At 47.7% G+C, this 25,341-nt stretch overlaps 1 protein-coding gene across 4 annotated transcripts in view; it reads right to left on the minus strand.

Moving 5' to 3' along the window:
• Nucleotides 1–25,341, minus strand: part of RPTOR (regulatory associated protein of MTOR complex 1) — a 113,741-nt gene that overhangs the window by 82,295 nt on the left and 6,105 nt on the right. For all 4 annotated transcript variants that reach the window (XM_077188157.1, XM_054645004.2, XM_077188156.1 and 1 more), the window contains exons 2-5: nt 20,084–20,186; nt 18,030–18,112; nt 3,624–3,782; nt 990–1,136 (exon numbers count right to left, since the gene is read on the minus strand). In XM_077188157.1, the coding sequence (XP_077044272.1) occupies nt 990–1,136; nt 3,624–3,782; nt 18,030–18,112; nt 20,084–20,186 (492 nt within the window). The remainder of the gene's footprint in view (nt 1–989; nt 1,137–3,623; nt 3,783–18,029; nt 18,113–20,083; nt 20,187–25,341) is intronic.

Below are 25,341 nucleotides of genomic sequence, written 5' to 3' on the forward strand. Positions count from 1 at the left end.
GGAGCCCCAGGCTGATAGGGACACCTGGGGAAGGATATTCAGACCCCCTTCTCTGACTCCTGCTACCAATTCTATTGATCCTGTCTGCCAGTTTCACGTTCTTCCCAAGCCACAGACTATGGAACTTTCTCATTGTTACAAAATATGGAATTGTTTTATGGAAGAGAAGGAATAATGAAATGATTTGCATATCCCAGACTATCTTCTCCAGTACAATGGAATTTCCACCTGTCAAAGAGCGAGCCTCCACTAAAACATCTCCAAAATCTGGAATTCCAAAGGAAAGGACTGACAGGCAGGGACACCTAACATCTGTTTGGAGGTTGTATTTGTGACACTCAGTTGCCTGATTAATTAATATTCCTTCCTTGAAGTTCTGGAGTTTCTAATCCAGTGTCCTAGAAGTGTGAGAAGCGAATATTTACAAATGGGAGCTACAGGTAGCAGGGGGGAGGCTGCACAGAACATTCCAACTTCTTCCCTTCCACTTTGCATTTCAGATTTGCTTCAATAAATTTATTACTAATTCCACTGGCAACCAAAGACAGCTTTTCATTGGGAACACATTCCACACTCTGCAGAACTGGAACCACCAGGACAATCCCTGTGTGGATCAGGTTTTTGTTCTTCCACATTTTTGCATTCACTTCAACAGCACAAAACCACAACTGCATCAAAATACAGCCCCAGATACCAGAGTTTTGCAACCAAAAAAATGATGTCTTTCTCACCTCAGTATTCATCTCAGCAGAAAAGACCATTAGGGCCTAAATTGATTCTATTAACATTAACATTTAATTAGTGCTTGTATTAAAAATCATTCCAAGTTTAATGGGATAGCAAACTGAACCAGAAAGATCAGAGTGGCAAAGTTATTTGCAAATTAATTTGCCTCCCAACACAGTTTTAAACACATTTTTCAGTGTACACAGCAAAGCAAGCCTGAACTTCATTTGTGCTCAGTAAAGGGCAGCAGGCTGAGCTCTCACCTCCAGCTCCTGCTCTCTCTGTAGTGCAAACTGCTTGAAGGACTTGACAATGAGGCCGGCGTTGGAGCAGTCGTAGACGAAGATGGAAGGGCTCCCCATCCAGGTCTGCAGGTCGTAGATGGACAGGGGGATGTACTGGGTGTAGTTCTGCAGGAGCACAGGAAAGCAAAGCACCACTGCAGTCAGCAGGGAAGGAACAGGGCCTGGACTGGGTGAGGTGATAAAACATACCCACAAAACCCAACTCTGAAAGCTCAAAATAAAACCCAGGCTGGACTTATTAATGAATACAAATCTCAGTCAGGATCTGCCAATAGTGAGGATGTGAGCCCAAGTCAACACAAACAACAAGCAGATTTTATTGTGGCATTATTTGAAACACCCAACTCTAAAAAAAAAAAAAAGCCCAAAACTTTGCCAAGAGTTTTCAGTATCAGATATTTAGAGCTCTGATATGTGCTAACAACTCCAAACAGCATTTAATAGTCCAATTTTATCCCAAATTTCTGCAACACCGATAAAGGATGCAAACCAGCTGTCTTTAATTTAACATCAAACATCTTAAACTGAAAACCCCATCAATAAATCAGGATGGCTAATTAAGCCCCTGCAGCCCATCAGCACTACCCCGCCTGAGCCTAACGAGATGCTTCATAATTTTATTACAGCTTTAGCTTCTGTGCAACTTTCCAAATGATCCATTAAAATTAAAACCAACAAAGCTGCCTTCAACAGAGTGAGGTGCCCACAGTTCCCTTTCTGGAAATAAGAAGGATCCTGTTCCTTGTCTTCCATCTTAACGAACGCCCCCAAATAACTGGAGGCAAGAGGATAAAAATCAGCCACTTAAAACCAGCTCTGAGGAGCCAATCCTGGACCAAGCGAGCTGAAAATATAAACCACAGATTCCTGCCTGCAAAGAGTCACCATCAAACATCCAGTGGCTGCCAGCAGGATCCTTTTCAGCTGCAGGCAGAGGAGAGTAACCTGGTGTTCCTCCAAGCATAAGCTCAGCCCAAAATCCTCAGGAAAAGCTGTGATGTTCTTATTAACATCAGCAGGATGATGGATGGGATCATAACTCTCATTTAAATTCAAGAGACTTAAAATAGCTGTAATAAAACCAGTAAACTTTCTACAAAAATCAAATTTTCAAGGGCACGTATCAGCGTCGATAAAGACAGGAGGTATCATAAACCATGTGTTATGTAAGGCAGGGAGGGGTAAGGCATTTCCAAACCCAGTTTTGCCCATATATAACGGTTTGGGTTGGTTCATTAAAGTGAATAGGGAAATTTGTTGATAAAAGCTGAAGTTTTAGGGAGCTGGAGCTCTGCGAATCACTGCGGGGTGGGATGAGGCACGAACAGCCCGTCCTCAGCACAGCCTTTCTTAAGGTCACCCCTCACGTGAAGCACACTCCAAGCCCAGGAAGTTCCACATAAAAACCTGCTCTGACACATCCCATCAAGGACATTTTATGGGCAGGCATTGTTTTACCTTTACATTTCCAAGGCATCTTGCTCCAGCTGAGATTAGATTATAGCTCTGATTAATACTGTGGTATTTCCAAGCAGAAGAATTTTATGTTCCAACTCTACTGTGGGGGTCACATAAAACATCAAATTTGCTAATGATATGTAAATGAGGCCGTTTGAAGCAAGAAGGGGTGTTAAAGCAGAGTGGAAGGGTGATGCTTTGGTGCTGCTGCCACGCTGGGCTGGACACAGTTTGTTCCCTAGAGGAGAAGTCCCTGCTCCAGCACTGCTCCCACCATCCCTCTGTGCCCCTTCCCACAACCACAGCTCAACTGGAAACTGCTGGTGAACAGATTTCATTCCCAGTTGTTTGGTGAGCAATCAGAGATATTTAAAATGTGCAGAGAAGCTCCTCAAAGTGTCAGAATAAACGTGTCTGAAGTAGGGGCAGGTTGATTTTTCTCCTTTTGAAGCCACGTTGAGATTTGCTCAGGAGACAGCAACTAAACTAGAACATTACTCCTTACTGATACAACACCTGCAAAAACAAGAAATCTGGCCCATAAGAATCTGTGAAGAAAATATGTAAACACATCTAGAAAAACAAAATTTGATAGACATACACAATAGCCCTTACCAACCAGGAAACTAAGTTTCACTGTATTGCTCACCAATGAAGTTTAACATGGTACCTTCTAAAATTTCCTATAAATTCATCACAGCTTTAGCTTCTGTGCAACTTTCCAAATGATCCATTAAAATTAAAACCAAGGAAGCTGCCTTCAACAGAGTGAAGTGCCCACAGCTCCCTTTCTGGAAATAAGAAGGATCTTGTTCCTTGTCTTCCATCTTAACGAACACCCCCAAATAACTCATATTTATAAACATAAACAATGCAAATACATGCTTTTCCTTCATGAAGAAATTGAGTCCTGTCTGCTTTTTACCATAAGTGAGGGTGCTGGGGCCCTGGCACAGGTGCCCAGAGGAGCTGTGGCTGCCCTGCATCCCTGGCAGTGCCCAAGGCCAGGCTGGACATCGGGGCTTGGACACCGTGGGGCAGTGGGGGTGTCCCTGCCATGGCAGGGGTGGCACTGGACGGGCTCCAGGCTCCCCCCATCCCAGAGCAGTGTGAGTGCAGGGCTGGCACACCCACCTTGTTGAAGACCCAGATCTCGCCGTTGACGGTGGGCCGGGGCACGCCGTGCCCGTTGTAGTGGAACAGCACGCGCTCCTCCTTGGCGTTGCGGCGCAGGGACGTGCACAGCTTCTTCACCTCGTCCACCGTGGGGTCCAGGCTCTGCTTGTACCTGGCCTGGGACAGCAGGGACACGGTCACTGCTCACAGCCCGGGCTAACGGGGCCTGCAGTTGGAGCTGTTGGATTCCCGGGCTCTGCACTGCACTGGTTTGTAACTCTGAATTTCACAATTTCACATAAGGTGTCAGCAGTTCTCCTCACAGCTCAGTCACACAGAACAATCCTTCTCCAGCCCCTGAACCAAGGGCACCGCTGCAGCTTCAGCCCCAAAAAGCCTAAACAACAAAAAGGCCCAAAAACTGCAAACAACAGGGAATTGAGGAGAGCAATCTGGGAGGATAGGACTGCAGAACCTGGAGCTGTAATGGGACAATTAATCCCAATATGGACATGGACCAAAACTTATAAAAGTGGGAAAACTCGTGACCCATCATCCATCTTGGGTGTAGCCCTGGCTGGGCTCTTGTGTTGCCCAAGGTGGATCCTTTGAGACCTTTCCATAAATCCTTACTTTATTCTTTAACTCTGTCCAGCCTCTGTTGCAGGTCCCCCCTCCAGGCATCAGCAGCAGTGTGGATAGGAGCTGGCTGCTTTGGGAAAGCAAAGACAGAACACTGGCAGTGGGGCTGGATGAACAGAGTGTGTCTGCTGCTGTGGGACCCACACACACCAACAGCACAGGCTGGAGGGAGCTCAGCACAGCCCCCAGCTCCCACCCAGCTCACTCACTTTTCAGTTATTAATAGTCAAAAAGCCTTAGGAAGGGGAAATCTGTTTCAGCATTAGCCACTCTCACAAGTAACCCCTGACCTAATCCTCCAATTCACACCCTCTACACCTCCAACTGAATAAACTCCCTCTCTTGAAGAGAGAAAATTGTATAGGTTGACGCCATTCTTGAGACAAAAGGACACAAAAGGCCCAGGAATTTGACATTCACGCAGTTGGGTAAGAAGGGAGAAAAGTGATGGAAAGCCCTTGGAAACTGCCCTTTGCCTTGGGAAAAAACTGATGTATTCCCCCAGCTGTGCCTGTGGACACCCTGTTACTGCTCCCATGAGCACCAAACTCAGGGCACTTTGGAGGATGGAGGGAAAATCAAACTGGCAAAAACCCCAATGCTTCAAACCCCTCTTAGCTTGGCTGAGTTCAAGACAGCCAGGTAGGAGCTGGTTTGTCACGCTCAAAAGTGCATTTTTTTGAAGTAAGGCCAAATAATAACAGAAAGTCTTTCAACTGTCCTTTGAAAGACAAAAACCTGGCTCTTTCTATCTTCTTTCAGTCTCTGCAGAGACTGAAACCCCAGAATCACAATAAAAACCTTCAATCTGATGTGGTGAAATAAAGACCCAAGTTTAAGAGCAGGACAAACACACCTCTCCAAGAGCTGCCATTGGGAGCCTGTTTATAAACCAAAGCTGCAGAAATTTGGGCTTTTTAGGTTTTTCTCTGCGACAGCCAAAGATGAGAAAATGTTAAAATGTCACAGGAAAAGAGGATGAAGGACTCAAATTGTTTATCAGAGAAGCCTGAAGAGGGGATACAGTGCTGCTCAATTAACAGCCAGAGTCTCCAGCCAGCAGGGGAGAGGGAACAATGAATGGCAGCATTTAATGATGGCAACACCCAAGAAAAGCAAGCAAAAGGAGGAAAAATATGAAGCAAGAAGCAGTGATGTGACACCCTCATCCTTTCTGGGAACCTCAGCACTCAGGAAAGCCCAGAGGCTGCATTAATCTTCCCACGGAGCCTCCACCTCCTCCTCTCTCCACTCAGAGCAGTGATGAAGACACTGATTTGCAAAAATGTGCCCCTTAAATCCCAGCCTGGCTGCTGGCAGCTCCAGCAGCCACCCAAAGCAGAGTGCTGGGGAATTTCAGCTTTTTTCCCTCAGGAGAACAGGCTCATTCCATCCCTCCTCACGTCCCTGGAGCATCAATATTAAACACAGCTCGCAGTTAATGGAGGTGGATTCAGACTCCAAAACTAAAGTCTGTAGATCTCAATTTCCACACTGCAAACAGATCATTTGGGCCTGGAGAAACACGAGGAGGAGGGAATGGAAAGGAGGGAGGGAGCTGTGAATAAGCACAGTCTGAGCCCTAGTGCCAGCTCAGGACTCAGGTGGGAGTTTTAGCTATGACAAGAACCAGGTATGTGAGTAACACACCAGCCCAGGTGCTGCCTTTTTTGTCTTTTTCTTTCTCCCATCGTTATTCCTCTTCCTTCCTTGTTAAGGTGCTGATTCCTTGCCCTCCAGCTCCCAGCAGGAGCTTTCCAGCACTAAGGAGGGCAAAAGGTAACAGAGCCCCCCCAGAACCCCAAGAGCTCTGTGGGGCTTCACCTCAGCAGCTCCTGGAGGTGCCACAGCCCAGACTTGGGGCTGATTCCCCCTGGTTTTATGAGCCATGGTCCTGAACCCGAGGCTGCCCTGCTGCCACCATCAGGTGCTGCTGACAGGTATTTCCTTATTTCCTGCAGCTTGGCAAGGAGCCTGTGCTCCCTGGTGCCATTACAGACAGGACACTGCACCTCCTCACCCTCACCCAGAGCAGCAGAGCTGTCCCAGCCTGGCCAGAGCACCCTGAAGGGGATGGCAGCTGCTCCTCTGGGGGAGTGTGAGCTCCTCATCACCTCCTGCCCCACTGGAGAGCTCCTGTCCAAGGCAATAACCTGGTGGCCTCATCAGGAGATTCTCATTATTCTGCTCACACAGGCTGTTAAAAGTTCTGCTTGTGTATTGCCACATTTCTGTGAAACACTCTCTGGTTCATCCAGCCTTGCCCCTGTTAACTTGTGACAGTTAGGATGCCAGTTTTTAAGACATTTCACCTCTCAGTGTTGGAACTTCAGGACTGATAAAACACTGTACTGACACATTTGCAGGAAATGGGAGGAGGTTCAACAGAAAGGAGTTCTGGCACCCAAACCAAGAAAAGAAACCAGTCGGGGGTAGCACCAAGTGGTTTTCCTGTGGACATTTCCCATGTGTAAAGCTGAAATGGGGAGGGAGATGGTGCCACTCCAAAGCTACAGCATCAATCATCCCCTGACATCCCCCCAGAATGACCTCCCAAATTACTGCCTGTTTGTTTCACAAGGGATTTACTTCTTTCAAAAGGAAAATAAACCAGCCAGGTGTTACTGCCTAGCAGGGAGCAGCAGTGACCTCTCCAACACAGAGGGGAAAATCCCCTTCAGTGGATTCATCAACTCCTACCCCACTGGAATGCCAGGATGCACTGGCTGCTGAAATTCCCACAGTCCTCTGCATTTTGAGCTTCAATTACTGGCTCTGCTTTGGAAACCTCAACTAATGACAGGTTTGCCTGTAATTTTTAATGGGGCCAGGACACTGAGGAGGCAGAGCCCCCTTTCCTGAGGAGCCAGGGCTGCAGCAGCTCCGTGGCTGTGCCAAAGGGCTTGGCTGTCACCTGAGCCAGCAGAACTGGCTCCTCAGCACCTCCCAAACCCAGCTCTGCTCACCCTGCCAGCTGCTGAGTCCAGGAAACAGCTCAGGCTCAGGTCCTGGGAGGAGGGAGGGATGCAGAGTGCCAGAGGTGACAGAACAGGGGACTGAAGTTGCTGATGTTGCTCAAGTCTCAGTGGCAATGGAAAGTTCTGGCAGGCAGGCCAGGTTCCATCACCTCTGGCACTGCCCAGCCCAGCAGGCACTGCTGGAGCCCCACAGCTCTGCCAGCAGGGAGATGGAACTTTTTCCCCTCAAGAAAACATGAGATAAACCTCTTTTCTCATCAAAGCTGTAAAATTCAAGTTTCCTCTTTCATTCTCCTGCAGCCCAAGAGCTCAGTCTTTTTTACAGAAGGACTCCACAAGGCTCAGACCACAGCCTGTGTGTGATCCCACGCCAAAACCCCAACCCTGGCCCAGCAGACACAAAGTGTATGAAAAATGTATGACAAATGTCTCTGCTGGCATCCAGAGCCTCTGCTCTTCACAAGCTCTAACATCATCCATCCTCTTCTCATTCAGCAGAACAAATCCTGAAGTCACTCCCCTTTTATCCCTAAGATACCTTACTGAATGTGTTCCAAATTTATCCACAGAAGAAACTACTCCAACATTCAGTATTTTATACTGAAACTGCCTTTTACACCTCCTTGCAGAAGAAGGATGCTCCTACCCAGAATCCATAATGAGATATAAAAGCTTTATTTGGCTGGAGATTGGTTTTTTTTAAACAGCTTCTGGGTGACAAAGAATCCCAAATGCAAGTGGCACACACAAGGCACTGCATGTGGTGAGTGAAAGAAATAAAGCAGAGGCAATTCAGCTGCAGTGTTTGAGGTTCCAATACCCCCCTTGAACTGCTGCTCTGGGTGGTCTCTAGGGTCCCCTCCAAGCCAATTCCACACCTGCAGGACATGGACAACCCCTGGCTCTGGAAGGTTTCCTTTCAGTGGGTGGGATTTCCTGGAGGAACCAGTCCCACCCCGTTATCCCAGTGCAGAACCCATCACCTGCACATCCTGGGCTGTCAGCAAAGGTGGATCCAGACTCTGAGATGCAGCTTTCCCTCATCCTCAGCAATGCTTCTTCCTAATCCAGACCCCCAGGAGCAGCCCAGGCTGCAGCTGCCTCTTGGAGCAGATCTGCATCCCGGTTTCCAAAAGCAGAGAAGACATTGAACCTGTGACTCTGCCATGCACACAGCCAGCCTACTCCACATGATTTAATTAAAAGCAATCAAAGCAAGCTAATTATTCCAATAGAGGGGTTTTGGAACAGCGCCCAACTTGGAAAAACTCCACTACAAGAAGCCTCCCAAAGAAGTAAGAGACTAAAACCCAAGAGGAATGGCACCAGCAGCTTCCAGGGCAGGGGTGGGCAGGTTCCACACAGCTCTCCTGGCTGAGTTACAAACCCATCCCTGCTGCTCAGGGCTCCATCCTGGATCAGCATCCCTGCTCTTCCCTGGCAAATATCTCACTCTAAGGCAAAGATAAAACCACCCCAGACAGAGCTGCTTGAGGACCTGTTAAAGATGAACACTAAAAATCCTAGATTAAGTTTTCTTTTAAGTGAAGAGCATAAAATTGAATTAATTCATATTCCACTTTGCATGAGGCAGCTGCCAGTTTGATGCAACGTGTTCCTGAGAGTGCCTGGAACAAAGTGGGGCTCAGACACATAAAACAGGCACATATATGTCAAAAATTCACAGCCAGGATGAACATGTGGTACACACAGCAAAGCAGCACCATTATACTTTACTTTTTAAATCTCCTGAACACATTGGAGCATCTAAGAAATGAACAGGAACATGACCAAAAAAAAAAGAAAAAAAGGAAAATCCAAGATAGGACCAGACAATTTCAGCAAGCTGAGAAGCCCAGAGCTGGTGCAGCCACCCCCAGCCACTGTGGGTGACACAGTGAGACCCCCCCAGTTCCAACACCCCCATCCCATCTCCAGGGACCAAAACGTATAAACTGAGTTATCTCAAGTATTGAATTACTGAGCACCACCTGGAGATGGTAAAACCCCTCTGAAAGCACCTGGGTACCAGGAAAGGAGAAAGCAGGAAGAATGACATCAGTTTCCAAAGGAATCCAGAGGAAATCCAGGCTGAGCTCTGGGCTAGGCACGTTGGTGGAATAATAATAAATAAACAGAGCCATGAACAAACACTTTGGGGAAGAGTCCGTTCAGCATCTCTAATGAGAAGCCAGACTTTCCAAATCAAACTCTTATCTTGTAGAATCTCCTGAAGAAATCAAAGAGCACAGAGATGAGAGGAAGCATCTTTTTGATATAAACCCATTTGGATTCCCAGAGGATATTTAACAAGATCTCAACACAGATTTGGAGGAAAGTCCATATATAAAGACTTGCTGATAAAACAGGCAGGTGGGGGAGAATCCCTAATTTTGTCCATGGAGGGAAGGCTCTGGGAAGCTCCAAGAGGATCTGTTTTGGAGGCTGACTCATGCAGCAAGCACAGCCCCAGCCATCCCTGGCAGGGAGAGGGCAGGGGCAGGGCTCTGCAGGAGGATCTGCACTGCCACTCGTGCTGTGCTCACCCATTTCCCGTCTAACTCCATTACTACAGGCTTCTCCAGGGCTTGTCTCCATTGCTGCCAGGCTGGCCTGCTTCCAGGCCTGCTCAGGGGGAAGCTGTTCTAGTGAAAAACTACAGGCTTCACTCCCAAACAAAAATACTGTGTTCTTTGGTTCATCCAAAACGGTGATTAACAACCCAGCCCTGCAACTCCCCCTGATTTCACTTCAGTACTGACTGAACCACAGCTCCTTCCTTGCATCAAAGCAAGATCTGGGATCCTGCATTTACACTGCCTTTGGAGACACAGCAGAGGACAGACAAATTCACAGCTGCACATGCACACCTTTGGGTTTGCACAGCTCCACAATAAACATCCCAGGGCAGGATCCAGGGCAGGAACCCAGGGCAGGAACCCAGGGAGCAGACACACCCCCAGCCTGTTGTGTGATAAGCTCAGAGATAACTCAGCCCTGCAGCTCATCCCCACTGCCCATCAATCACAAACCCAATCACCTCAAGCCCACGCTGATATGGCCACAATAACTCTTGGGTTGGACACATCATGCAAATGCAAATTATTCTGAACCATATCCACTGACTCCAAGCTTAATTTTATATTAAAAAAAAAAAAAAACCACCTCCTTTAAGGTGTTTTAATTTTAGGCTGTGGGCACATAAAATTACCCTGATGCAAATTCATGAGGATTAGGCCAAGATAATAAAAACTGCATATTTAAGTACAAGGGAGTGTGCTGGAAATCCCAAATTGACGTTACAGGCAGCAGCTTAACCTGGTTAACGCAGGCCAGGAGAAAACATTACTGATAAAACTATTAGTCATTGCTAACTTGAAAAATATTCATTACAGCGAAGACAAACTAGAACTTGGAGATGCTTTAATTTAAATACTGAGCTAAGGCAAAGGGAGACTCCTGCCAGTCTGAGGCAAGTCCCCTGCAGATATCTGGGTGCTTTTCAAGCCCCTGTGCATCTCCCCCGTGCTGATTCCCCCTGGAGCAGCCCGAGGCTGCTGGAGCCAGGACAGGAAGGTGGCAGGAGCCAGCTCTGAGCCTGGCACATCCCCTCCTGTGCCTGCAGCCAGCAGTGGGGACTTTACCTTCCCTCTGCAGTCTCTGACCTTGCTTTCAAGTCCAATGTGAAATGAATTCCAAAGTACCTAATCCTCACTGTGCAGGCTCGGGATCCAATAACACTTCCAAAAAAAACGCCTCGGAGCAGTTTGTTCATGAGAACTGATGTTGACAGGGAAGACAAAAATCAGGACAACCAACCTTGAGTTGCTGCTACAATACATCCACAAGACAGGTGTGCTCCTCAGCAGTTACAAGCTGCTTCACACTGCAGGTTTGTGCCAAAGTTCACAGAAATTCCACCCACCAGCCTCCTGTGTTTGGTACAAATCCTTCCCTCTCTGCTCAAATAACCATTCTGAGAGGGCTGTGTAAATAATTGCTTGCTTTTAAACAGAGGGGATGGTAAAAGACCTCAAATCTGCTTCTCATGTGGCAGATCTGCCTCCTCAGCCTGGTGACAGCTCGATGGGTCACATCACAGGGTGCCCTAACAGGATTTGAAGTACACCCCAGGTGACATCTTTCAAACCTGGTTAGTCAAACAACCTAACTCCTAAGCATCAGTGTCAGCTCCATTCCTTCTCTGGAACCTCAGTTTCATGAGCTCTTTAAAGGCTCTGCACCTTCCTGTTAAACAGAAACCTGGACCTTACTGGGGGCCCAGTTCAGGCTGCAGGAGTACAGACTGGTCACCAGCTTGGTTCTGAACCAGTACAAACTGGTGAATTCTCAGACTGGCTGTCTTTACACCCTGGCCTGAGTGCATCGTGCTCCAGGGAGGAGCTGCAAGGCTGGGGCCCTGCAGGGCAAGAACTTCATCTTCTCAATACTAAATAATTGTTTAGTAATTTCAGCGCTCCTCTGATTGCAAAGTAATTGCTTAATGAAGCAATTTTCTGATTAAAAACACCTTAATGAGTCAGGAGAAGGAAAGCCAATCATTCTGAGGCTTATGCCTTGTTAATCTCCACAGGAAAGGAGTTCAAACCAAAGCACTCAGGATTTCCTCATTCTGCCTTAGAGAGGAGCAGGAATATGAATAAAAATGTGAATAGTTTCCTCTTTAATCTCTGAGTTCTGCACAGAACTGGTGGTGTCTGTTAGCAGGAAGCTCCCAGTGCTGTGCCAGTCTCCAGCCCTGCATCCCTGCCCAGCGGATCCAGGTGCATTTACTGGGCACAGAGCACCAGGGTGCAAGGGCCAAGGGATCTGCAGGAGGCTCCTGTCCCCCATCCCTGGGATCCTGCACTGCCCCCTCAACACAAAGCTAAGGTGCTTTTAAATAGGTCACCCAGAGCTGGGTGGTAATTACAGAAACACGTTAATCAGCTTTGCCAGCCAGAGCTGCTTTTCCCTCCAAGAGCATTTTCCTGTCAGCTCTTTCTTCCCATCTTTGACAAGCTGACATCAATGGTCACAGCAAAGCACCCTCAAAAGCACAAACCTTCCTCCCTGCCAATTCTGGCCCCATTTTGATGGCAGAGCACAAACCAAAACAGACATGAAGAATAAAACATGGGAAATGAAGTTACTGCCAGAAGTGTGCACAGGAAGGCAAGGGCTTGGAGCAGGAGTTCAGCTGCTGTGTGATTTCCCTCCTTCCAGCACATCCTGCCCACAGCACTCCAGCCCTGCAGCAGGTGCAGAGACCCACAGGATTTCAGATTTTCCCACTGAAGTGACTTTGCAAGTTTGCTGACTTAGCTCCAGAGTGCCAGCCCCTGCTGCCTGCAGTGCATGGCCAGCTCAGCTCCCAGCACAGCCTAATGCCACTGCCTGCTCTGCAGCCTCTGAACACGCTTCCCCACAGCACTCCCTGCCCCCAACTAGGTTTTTTTCCCTTTTTGTGACTCATTTTTCCAGGAGAATCTCTAAAAAATCAGTATTAAGTACACCACTGCTGCAATTTCACAGTTTCCACTTTCAGTGGTGTGTTAAAGATTTATCAGGTTTTTGGGGTTTTTTTTCTCACTATCAAAAGCATTCAAACATGAGCTGTACCCAGAGCTGCAGCAGGGAGCTCCTCCCTGGCACAGCCAGTTCCCAAATCCTCAGTTATCCCTGCTCCAGGGGCCCTTCCAGGTACAGCTGCTCCAGAGCAGGCAGGAGGAGCCTCAGGTGAGCTCTCCCCAGCTGCCAGGTGAGCTCCAGCTCTCCCCAGCCAGGCCTTGCTGAGGCAGGGTTGGGGTGCAGAGCACCTGGAGAGCCACCAAGGAGAAAACTCCAGCCACTGACTCATTCCTCCTCATTTCCCCACATTCCCAAGGCATTCAAGAGTGGGTTCATCACCTGGAACCTGTGCTTTCCTGGCCCAGTGCTTCCAGAGGCAGCCCCTGGCTGACAGTGACACTCTGACCACGACAGGTTTTCAGACAGAAGGAGAGCAGCAATAATTGGCTTTCACAATTAGACTTGTTGACTCCACTTCTGTGGCAGACTTCTTCTTTTTTTTTTCCCCCCTCTGAAAAAAAGCCCTGCTGGCTTGTGCTGAAGACAGTTGATCTTTAACAAGACAGCAAAGGATTGATACAGCAGAATTTTGCAGAGCCTGAAATAGCTGCCAAATTCAAGAGGCTGTTGGGAAATGAAAACCAACAAACATAGTCCTCTAAGGAAAACCTGGTTTTGTTAAACAAGGTCACACTGTCTTTTTGGTTTTTTCCTTCCTATTCATTTTCTTCTTGCATGTTCCTACATCTGCAGATATCTCCTACTGGAAACCAAGTACCAGGTTTTCCATGTTCCCCTTTGGAATTCTACAGTATTTCTTCTGCAAGAGCAATTAGTATTTGCTGTTGTTTTAAAAGAAAAACCCTACAGAAATAAAGGAAAAGTATGACTCACTGAGAGACCAATAATTAGGTCATGTGTTCAATTAGTTTTCATGCTTAAGTAGTTACTCTTTAGGAAATGCTCCCCCTTTGATGTGCAGCAGCAACTTCCCAATTAATTAGGCAGAAAAAAGCAATGAAGGAATGAAACCTCAGACACCGAATCAAAGCCCAGAGATCTCTAATGAGGGGAACAACAGCATCAACAACAGACAACATGCACTAAAAGGTAGAGCCTTTCAATGATTCACTTCAAGTATCTTGGCTGTACTTCCTTTGAAATGAAGAGAAAACTGTTGGGAAGCAGACTAGAAGAGAGGGAGAAGCAGCCTGTTTGATCAGAAAATCACTGTTTCCTTGAAGGCCTGCCACAAAAGAGATAATTTATCCATATTGTGGGAGCTGTGCCCTCAGAGACCATCACTCACTGGTGCAGACAGGAGGCAGCACACAACGGGTGAGATTGGATCAGAGAGAAGTGGGAAAGCCCTTTCTTCACAAGCTGCCCAAGGAACAGCAGAACTGCCCTGTTCCAGCTGCAGGCATTCCCAAACACCAGTGCTTGCTTTCAACCACCCTTCCCAAAGGCTTCCTAAAAGTTTATTTAATCTTGTCTTCTAGATTTCCCCATGCAGGATTTCCATCCCCCTTCATGGCTCAGAGATCTGCCTCACCCCAGGGATGCCCATTCAGGTATAATCCATTCAGCTCTAATGAAATCAGCTCCTTCCAGGACAGAATTAACACAGCCCCAACGACTCTCTTAGAGAAAAAGGAGGAAATTGAGAGAGGAAAAAGGGAGGCAAAACTGTAGCACTTGAATTAAAAAATCAATACTGTAATTGACTTTGTTTCATGCAGACAAGTGGGTGTAAGGGGGATGTGGTGGCTCAGTCCCTTGGCCTTGCTGGTGTGGGTTGGTGCAGAGGGAGTGCTGATGGCAAATCACTGCTTTGGGGGCAATCTTACAGAGCTGCAGACCCCTCACACTCCACTCAGCTGCTTCTCAGAGGATGTAAAACACCCTCATTCCACAGAAAAAAAATGCCCTTTAGCTGGAAGGTCTCTGTACAAAAGATCCCAGTGCAACAGCTCAGCTGGAGCCATGCAGGAGCTGAGTGTCTGCATCCTCTCACCTCTCCTAGGAATGGTTATGAACTGCAGATTCTGGCCTTGCTGGCAGCACTGGGAAAGCTCATCAGAGAATAAAGGAGAGGACTGCAAAAAGCAGCTGGTGCAGGAGTGCCACTGGGACCTGTGCACCAGTGAAATCCCAACAGAAGCAGCAAAATGATGGAGTGAAGGAGGAAAAACTCCTGTGAGTATTCTGGTCAGTTTGGAGTTAAAGGGAGAACCTGGCCAAAAGCCAGACCTAACAAAGAGAGAAAAAAAATCTATAATTTCATGCAAATTTAATAAGCATATGGTCCAGACTAGTTCATAGCAGGTCCTGAATTATGTAAACTGTGCCTCATCCAAGCCCAGCCTTTGGCTGCACTGCACACCCACAGGGATGGAGGCACAGGGCCCTGGCTGGGCTGGCCAGGAGATGGCCAGCAGGAGAACTGGGGAACCAAGCCAGGCAGCAGATCCATCCCTGGGCTCATCCCTCAGCTCTGAGCAGGGCTCAGGGCACACAGGGTGCTTCACACACAGCCTGGAGGCTGCAGGGATCTCAGTGAACACCCTGATGCTCCCCAGCCAGCCCTGCAGGGCTGCAGCCCAGGGCCCAGCCCCACTGCCAGACTGGGCCTGCAGAGCAGTAACTGCTGCTCAGGAAAATCCCCACGAGCTCCTGTATCCCAGAAACCACCCCAGTGCAGCAGCACTGGCAGCTCACAGCCCTGTTTGCAAAGGCTCTCGACTCCTCAACCAAGGCAAGGCCCTGCTTTGCAGTGGCACAAGGTGCAGTGCTGCCAAGAAATCTGAATTTACACCCCAACAACAGGGAAATATTTGCTGCTCCCTGCCAGCACAGCAAAGCTGTGCCCTGGCTGGGCACCTGCTACAGGGCTGCACCTCACACAAGCAGGGGTACTGAAGGGGGTCAGCAACTGAGAAATCCAATTTCAACATGATCACCTAAATATTTTAAATACCCCTGCCTAACACAGGGGTTCTGCAGGGACTCTGAATGGGGCCAGCACCAGATAAATCCCATTTCAACATGATCAATTCCTTACCTAAATATTTTAAATATAGGGCTACACCTCACACAGGCAGGGTTCTGCAGGGGTACTGAATGGGGTCAGCAGCTGAAAAATCCCATTCCAACATGATCAATTCCTTATTTAAATAATTTAAATACAGGGCTGCACCTCCCATAGGCAGGGGCACTGAAGGGGGTCAGCAGCAGATAAATCCCATTCCAACATGATCAATTCCTTATTTAAATATTTTAAATACAGGGCTGCACCTCACACAGGTAGGGGTACTGAATGGGGTCAGCAGCAGATAAATCCCATTCCAACATGATCAATTCCTTATTTAAATATTTTAAATACAGGGCTGCACCTCACACAGGTAGGGGTACTGAATGGGGTCAGCAGCAGATAAACCCCATTCCAACATGATCAATTCCTTATTTAAATATTTTAAATACAGGGCTGCACCTCCCACAGGCAGGGTTCTGCAGGGGTACTGAATGGGGTCAGCAGTAGAGAAATCCCATTCCACCATGATCAATTCCTTACCTGAATATTTCAAATACAGAGCATGTGAGCAGCATCCCACAGAAACTCCAGTTGTTTTATTCTGGGCAGTCCTGTCTCCTTTCGTGGTGCTGCCAGCCCCAGCCCCTGCAGCCATTCCCTCCATTCCCTCCCCAGTGCCTGCAGGTCCCAGGGAAGGTTTCCTTTCCCCTCTCTCAGGCATTACCGGCTCCTGTGCTCCTCACTTTCACTCCTTTCTCTCCTTCCATTCTCAGCTGCTTAAGCAGCCCCTTTGATCCCTGTAATTGAGCCTCTTTCCAGATTACCCTCAGCTTTAACCCCTTCCCTGCCCAGTAACACTTAAGCCCCAAGCCCAAGGGGGTGTTAGGGTAGAGCTGTCTCGGTTTTCCTTCCACTTTTTCACCAGCATCTCAATTGTATCTGCACTGAATTGCAAGAACTCTGTACTTGTTCAGGGAAGTCTTTATCAAGACAGATCGAGCCCACAGCTCTGTCATCTCCTACCCTCTCCCCCAGTACAATCTTCATTTGAGAACTGCATGAAATGACTGAATATTGCTTAACTGCAGGATTTTGCAGAGGAAACAACAGCTGAAGTGGTTTCTACTCCCGCAGCACACAAATTTATGTAGCTACACAACAATAAAGCAAAGTCTTAAATTTAATCAGAACAAATACTTCAAGCAATGGCAAGCTAATAAATTATTTAGAAAGGGGCTCAATAAGACCTGGGAGGAAATATCCATCAGCTGTGCAGCCTGGGAGCTTCCAGAAACAAGGAATTTTCATGTTTTACCCCTTGTACAGTTTTCTTCCAGAAAAGCTGTTTGCACTGAGCAAAAAGGGGGATGTTTGAACAGAAGGACTGGCTGGCAGCAGTGCCACAGGACTGGTCACACCGTGGCCACCACTGCCACCAGCCATGGCAGCAATTAGCACCCCCTGTGCATTCCCAACAAGGTGCTGATGGCAGCAGCCCCAGCCCGGGGATAGCAGCTGTTTCAGGAGATTGTTATCATTTGCTCTTTCCTCCAGACTGCCCGGTTTTCCCCAAATTGTCTTCCTTCCATCCACTCCTCAACCATTCCAAGCCCCCAAGAAACAGACCAAAGTGGATGTATTAGTATTTATATGAAAGCTCTAGGAAATTCAATAATGCTGCTATTGTTTTATTGCAGATGGCACACCAACTTCTCTTTATTACTGCAGAAAGCTCCAGAGCCCTGTGGAGTGCAATAAAGCAGGACGTGTTTGGCTTTGCAATGTGTCAGGGCTGTGCTTTCCTGCAGGAACCAGGGAACCAGCCCAGCTCTGGGACTGCCTCCACCAGGCCCACGCAGGGAGCCTGCTGCTCCTGAGCTGGCCCTGCTCCCCAGCCAGAACACAGAAAACATGGGCTGTTTTCACCTTTGCTCCAAGATGCTTTTTCTCCTGTTTGATTCCAGGCACTTTTTGAATTTTCTGCTAAATTCTCGGGCTGTTGAGATTTGAAAATTGCCAATGTGCCACGAGGTAAAACACAAAAAGGAAATTCTCTTGTCTCAACTGCACACCGATATCTGCCATAAAAGCTCCAAGACAGAAATACCCTTGGAAAGCCTTGAGAAGAAAGGCCCAGGCTGGGTGGAGGAGAGGCCCCAGGCCTGGGCAGAGGGAGCCCCAGGAGCAGCCCACACTCACCCTGGGCTGCCAGTTCTCATACTGCTTCTGCAGGTTGGCCCCGATGGTCTCCAGAGCTTTCTGAGGCCCCATGGACAGAGGATCTGGGAACAGAACACACAGCAGCAGCTTCAGCCCAGTGCATCTCTCAGGGATGTTTTCATGCAGGCTCCTTCCATTATCAAACTCACTAACACCTTGTTCCTCCCGGAATTTACTCCCAAAAATTATCCCCAAATCCCTCAGTCCAACAGAAATCCAGCTCCATTACAGACTGTCAAATGTGGAAGATTTCTCTCACTGAGGTGCTGAACACAATTTTGTTTTGAAAGACAGGAGAGGCACTGCATTTGTTTCTTTTAATAATGAAATAAGGTTTCTATTGTAAATAATGACAAGAACTCAAATTGGTTAAATATTTGATGACAAACATTTTCTGTTGATGAATGCAAAATCCTGCTTCATTTACTTCCTCTGCTTCCTTTGCAGAGATTGTGTGCCATTTGTAATATTTAAGAAGTTAATTTTATTGCTAGATAATTACCACAATCCATACATAGCAATACAATTCCAGGCCACGTGCTTTATTCAAACACCAAGGACATATAATTAAACAATTAACAAGTTTTCTTTAAAAAAAAAAAAACAACCTACAAGCTAATATTTTCCTATTTAATATCAATTATTTTAAAAGCATCAAACCAGATCAGTGAAAGCTTTTTTTTCCCAGTTTTTGCAAATATACTTTTGTTAGAAACAAAATGCAATAGAGCAGGATGAAAGCAGGATTTTGTGCTATTTTTCTTTACTGAATAAAAGCTGCACGTGGAAGGTGCAGCAGGAGCTGCACGTGGCTCTGCTCAGAGGCCATTTGTCACCAGGGGTGACCCCAGCTCAGGTGTGAACAGCAGCAACTGCACCCCAGAGAGTTCCCCAGCCCCTGCACATGTGGCACAGACACTTCTGCACCCCCTCTCCCTGCTCCTCACACTGATGGCACAAAAACATCAGATATTTCCCCAATTACCTTTTTCAGAAATTTCAAGTTGGCTGGAAGTGGAAGGAGCACTTGTGTACATAAACAAACTGAAAATTTAATTACAAAACTGCATTCAAAATTCTCTTTGCTAATGATAGGCACTAATGACTTTATTTAAATGCCTCTGCAATGCTCCTCTGCTCGTGTATCAATGAGACATCAGGGCTGTGCTCTGCTCTCAGGCACCTGCTTGTGCCTGCTCAGGGCTTCCATCAGCATTTCAGGTTAAAAACCTGAGGTGCTGTGATTCACAAAGCAGGTAAGAAAGGGTAGAAAACCTGCTGGAAGTTTTTAAAGAGATTCTGTTTGTGCAGTGATCACTTTGCCCCTGGGGCTGCCAGAGCCCTGAGCTGAGGATTGCAGGGACGTGCTGGAGGCTGAGCATTCCCAACTCCTAGAGAAAAACCAAACCTGAGAAAGCTTTTGTACCCAAGATACTTCCTTCAAATATTACTTCAGAATTGTCTCATCTTGATAATTAGACTTTTTTTCTCCAAAACCAAGGGAACTTTTAATCACAAAAAAACCCTAGGAATTGAGTGCAATGCTGCATGAAAGTAGCAAACCCAGGTGGTGAACTGCTGGCAAAACATCCTTGGGAACAATTCCAGGTCTTCTGAATGATTCCAATTAAAACAGGCCCAGAGCAGCCACCTCAGAACACAGCAAGGTGTTTCACAGACCTCACTGCTCTGCTGGCCCACGCAGGGACGGGGGATTGAAAGCTCTGCAGGTCCCAGCACTCTGAAGGTGCCTCTGCTCAGAGATTCCCTTCAGGTATTTATAAATCTAAAACAATTACAAGAAAGCAAAGCAGCTCATTAACAGCTGCTTTTCTCCATGGTATCTCATTTCAGAACACAGCAGGAGAGATGACCCGTGGCAGCAGGTGGAGCTGGACTCTTCATTAACCCAGAGGAAAATCACATCCCGCGTTTCCTTCTGCTCAGCCCCGTCTCAAACCCTGGGAATGCACAATTTTGGGATGGATTCTGGGTCTGTGAGAGCAGGGGAGCCTGGGGCTCTGGGCACTCACCAATCCAGCACTCCAGGCGGGCACAGGGAGTTGTTTTCACCACGTCTGGGGGGTCCACGCCGACATTGAGGCACAAAACTAAGGCAACACTTACAGTCTTCATCTGCAAAGACAAGAGCACAGCCTTAGAGCAGAACAGCACCGCCCTGGGCTCCAAACTTCACCCTCCCAGACCTTCTGCAGGGCTTTCTCCAACCCCTCCTACCTGCTCTTGCACATGGACTATTTAAAGCAAGGCCTGACCGGTGACATTTTTCATATTTTTTATTAGAACAGTACTTAGACTCCGTGTTACTATTTTTGTTATTATTTCCAAAGCCCATTCTTCTCTTTCTGAGCATGGAAATGGATCCCAGTGAACTTCTGCTACTCATCTTAAATTAGCCATTGTCCAACTGAACCACATTATTAAAACATGAGGCAATGCTATTCAGGGCCCCTGACCAATATTATAATGCAGTGTGTGATCTCTAATATTGAAACTAAAGGAATTACAATGGAAAAAGCCCAAGTGACAAACAAAACTGTGAAAAAATTAAACAAACACACACCAAAACAAAGATATTTAGTGCATTTTTTATTTTGTTTTCTTCACGTGTTGGGTTTTCTTGGAGAGCCCTGTAAGGAGGAATCCTGGCTCCAGCTGCTGCTCCACATGGGCTTAACCCACCCAGGCACCCCAAATGTACCCAACCCACACCCACCCAGCCCCACCTGGGACCCAAAACCTGCATTAAATCAATGACAAACCACCTTGGCCAGCTAAAAATACTGCCTGGAAATTATCACTTCACATCTTTATGGGTTTTTCCTGGACTCCCTCATGCCAACACCTCAACCAGAGGAGGAAAACAGAAGCAGTGATGAGGCTCTCAGTGATTCCAGGCATTCAGGGCTTGCCTGCAGCAAGGCCACCCACATCCCCACCTCCCCAGGGTGCTCCGTGCAATCCACAACAGCAGGGGGAAAAAAATCCCAAATTTCACACTTAGGGAAAACCCTAGAGCCACATAAATGTGTAATTTATCCAGAAACTGGAGCAGCCAGACACCATTCACAGGCTCCACACCAGGACAGAAATCCTGCAGCATTTCCTCACTCCCATGGCCGTGATGGGAACGTGGAATAAAAAATCAGCAAGAGCTGTGGTTCACGGCTTCATCCCAAGCCCTGCTCTGGCTAACAAACCCTGCAATCCTGTAGGGGCTCCTCGTGCCAGGAATCACCCAGGACCCTGCAGCACAGAGATGGAAACAGGAGCCGGGGCAGGAGTTCCCTGATGAGGATTTGCCCATGCATGGGGTGGGTGGATGCCCAGAGCTGCAGCCCAGCACTCAGGACACGTGCCTTAGAGCACTCTGTCACGTTAGGGACACCCCAGAAAAAGCAGAACCAGGGGCAGCTGCAAGGTGCAGCCCAGTCCTGCAGACCTTGACTGCCCTGAGCCGCTCAGTGGCATGGAGAGCCCAAATCCACCACCCCAAACCCCCTGGGCACTGCAGAGCCCCTGCCCTGCCCTGGGGACACCTCCCCAGACAGCCCAGGCACTGCAGCTGCCCAGGGAGCTGCAGGGTGGGAGGGCATGAGCACTGCCAGAGCCATCCACGCTGCCACACACACGCTCAGCACCCCAGGGGAACACAGAAAACTACACACAAAATGACTGATTGGGCCTGGAAACACATAAATCACTCCTGCAAGAGAAAGTATCCTGCCAAGCAATCTTCTCCATCTCATTTATTTATTGTTTCCCATTTGCACTCTAATACTGACTTATTTTTCAGTATTTTGCTGGTAATGTCTGATCGGTGGCTGATGCTGAACAGGCTGATATTTATTTTCCATTCCCAGGTTCAGGCTTTTAAATAAGTGTTTCTCCTGGAAAACTGACAGCAAAGCCATGAGAGGAACAGGAATTGATCCCAGAGACAAATGGGGTGATTTCCCCTCTCCACCTCCCCTGAAGGATGGAAAGCCCTGCACTCCACACCGTCTGCTCTGCTAGCAGGAGCACACCCTGAGAGCCACAAACCTCTCCCTCTCCTCACAGGGAGCATTTTTCCCTCAACTTCCCATCCAGCCCTGCCCTCTGGCAGTGGGAAGCCATCCCTTCTGTCCTGCCACTCCATTCCTTGGAAATTGTCTCTCTCTGCATTTCTGGTCAGCTCCTTCAGGCCCTGCAAGGCCACACTGAGCTCACCCCAAAGCTTCTCCTGCCCAGGTGAGCAATGCCAGCTGTGCCAGCCTCTCTGAGGCCACCCTGAGCTCACCCCAAAGCTTCCCCTGCCCAGGTGAGCAATGCCAGCTGTGCCAGCCTCTCTGAGGCCACACTGAGCTCACCCCAAAGCTTCCCCTGCCCAGGTGAGCAATGCCAGCTGTGCCAGCCTCTCTGAGGCCACCCTGAGCTCACCCCAAAGCTTCCCCTGCCCAGGTGAGCAATGCCAGCTGTGCCAGCCTCTCTGAGGCCACCCTGAGCTCACCCCAAAGCTTCCCCTGCCCAGGTGAGCAATGCCAGCTGTGCCAGCCTCTCCTCCCAGCAGAGCTGCTCCATCCCTGGCATCATCCTGGAGCCTCCTCTGGGCTCTGCAGCAGCTCCAGGTCCTGCCTGAGCTGGGGCAGGTGGGGTCTCACCTGAGGGGCAGAGGGGACAATCCCTGGCCCTGCTGCCCACGCTGGGCTCAGCCCAGGCTCTGCAGGGGTTTGTGCAAGTGACTGATCAAAAAAAAACCCCAATAATGCTATTCCCGTTTCTAAACTCTTTTGGAACAGTGCAAGTGACTGATCAAAAAAAAACCCCAATAATGCTTTTCCCATTTCTAAACTCTTTTGGAACAGTGCAAGTGACTGATCAAAAAAAACCCCCAATAATGCTTTTCCCATTTCTAAACTCTTTTGGAACACACCAGAAACTTCACTGCATATTTAAAGGTTCCTAATGCAAGCAGCACGAGGACATTCTCATCTGTCATTAAGACAGTGGAAATTTTCTTTCCCCCGTTTCAGGAATATATCCATCAGAATACATTTCCATGGATTTTTGTTAGAATTAAAAAATGAAGCAGGAGAACATTTGGCGAGTTTGTAAGAAAACCAATATCCAAAATGCCTTGTCAGCAAAGGCTCAAGATCAAACCACAGCAGCTCTTACTGTGGGCTCTGCACTTTGGAGTGTCATTTGTATGTTAAAAAATGGGCTACAACTCCCCAGCTTGTACTGCATCCGATTTCCAGTGATTTAATAACACTGGGTCACAACCTGCAATCCCTAAATGGCCAAATCCACTCAGGCAAAATGCTCTTCCTGAGAAGTGATGGCAGAGAATTCATCCCAAAGCCATCAGAAATGGGACTGGGGGAGCAGAGGGAGTTCTGTGTCTGCTCTGGGAGTAGCTGCTTATTAAAGCATTTGACACTAAAATTTACATCTTATGCTAAAGACTTCCTAAAATATTCCTAATTCATCTCTTATTTCATCTAGAGGCCAAACAGATCTGCAGGTGAGTACAGTGCAATATCTGCAGGTATTTTCAGCTGGGAAAAAAACCATTATGTTCTTCTGGGTTTGATTGAAAACGTGAAGTTTTATCACCCCAGGGAACCCACCCGACCCCACTGGAGCATCCCTGGGAGTGACTCCAGGCCAGGCTGAAACCAACCCTAACCCATTTATTTCAGCCTGGGTGAGACAGGTTTGGAACTCAGAGCCATAGAACTGCTTTATATTCTAGTTCAAGTAATACCAAGAGGAAGTCAGTGCATTTATGAGAAATTCTGCATTTTGTGGCACATCTCAGACTGGACGTTTTAGACCCCATTAATATTTGATTTTTACACTGCAATTTGCAAGCTGAAAACTTTGTGCTTAAACATTACCCAGATGAACACTCAAGTGTTAGAAACCTGCCTGGGTTTATGCCAGTGAGTTCAAATTGCTTCTGGGAGTTAATACAAACACAAGATTAAGTCAGCATTAAACATGAAATATATGCAGATACATTATTTTACAGAGTTGAGGATGAACTTATCAGCATTAAACACAGATCCTAGGACAAATTTCCAAATTCCAAATCCTCGTGTGAGTCTCATTTGAAAACCCTCCCTGGCCAGGAGGCTCAGTTTCCTGCTTGTGCAGGAAATTCATTCCCTCCTTGAAGCCTTTTTTCTTCACATTTTCTTTACCCACATTTACAGGTTTAACACAACCCTCTTCCCCACCAGCGAGGTGTTCCTCAGGTAACTCCTGACTGTGGGCTCCTTTGGAGCCCTGCCATGAAATGTTCCATCAAGGAGGTCTCCAGAGAGAGCAGGAACAGCAATATTTAACAGGAGGAAACATTGTTCTCCCTCGAGCTCAGTTCACTCTGCAACACCAGAGGTTCCTGTTTGCTCTTTGCCAACCTTCCCCTTTTTTGGGCTCCCAGCTGAGAGGTGACAAGTGGTGACATCTGTCCTGCATCATCCCCGGGGCTCTGGCACCACCTTCCACTGAGGAACAGTGGAAATCAGCCTGAAATCAGAAAAGACTGAGGGTTCTGAAATCAGAAAAGGCTGAGGGTTCTGAAATCAGTTTCTGAAATGAGAAAAGGCTGAAGGTTCTGAAATCAGAAAAGGCTGAGGGTTCTGAAATCAGTTTCTAAAGTCAGTCTGATATCAGAAAAGGCTGAAGGTTCTGAAATCAGCCTGCAACCAGTTTCTGATATCAGAAGAGGCTGAAGGTATTGAAGGCAAGCCAAGCCTTGCCCCTGCACTCCCTCACAGCTGCACAGGACCCATGCCAGGCTCCTGAAGGAATCGTTCCCTCCCTATCCCACCTGGACACGACTGTCCCCCAGCCAGGGGAGCAGAGCTCCCTGCTGCCCCTCCAGCTCCTGCACCACTTCCAAGGTAAAGCATCTTAAAAGAAGAGCTTTCAGTTTCAAGGATTTTTTTTAATGTAAAGTTTAAGATAAATAAATTGTTAAGGAAAAAAAAAATCATCTCCGTGTGCTTCTCCACAGCAAGAGAAGCAGCAGAATGCAAAGAACTCCTTCAAGCTGGCATTAATAATTCAACAGCTCTGCAGGTTGTCTCCAGCCATCTGCAGCCCAGAGTGGGTTCCTGGTGTGCCAGCCTGCTCCACATTCCTCGATCAACTCCTTCTGAGGGCTGGGTTTCCTTCTCTCACCTCGGAACTCAGCAGTGTCACTCTGAATTCTCTTCAGGGCTTTATTGAGCCCAGCACAGGCAGCTCCTGCCCACAGCCCCAGCTCCTCACAGAG

The sequence above is a fragment of the Agelaius phoeniceus genome, chromosome 19 (assembly GCF_051311805.1).
Source record: "Agelaius phoeniceus isolate bAgePho1 chromosome 19, bAgePho1.hap1, whole genome shotgun sequence".
Taxonomy (NCBI): domain Eukaryota; kingdom Metazoa; phylum Chordata; class Aves; order Passeriformes; family Icteridae; genus Agelaius; species Agelaius phoeniceus.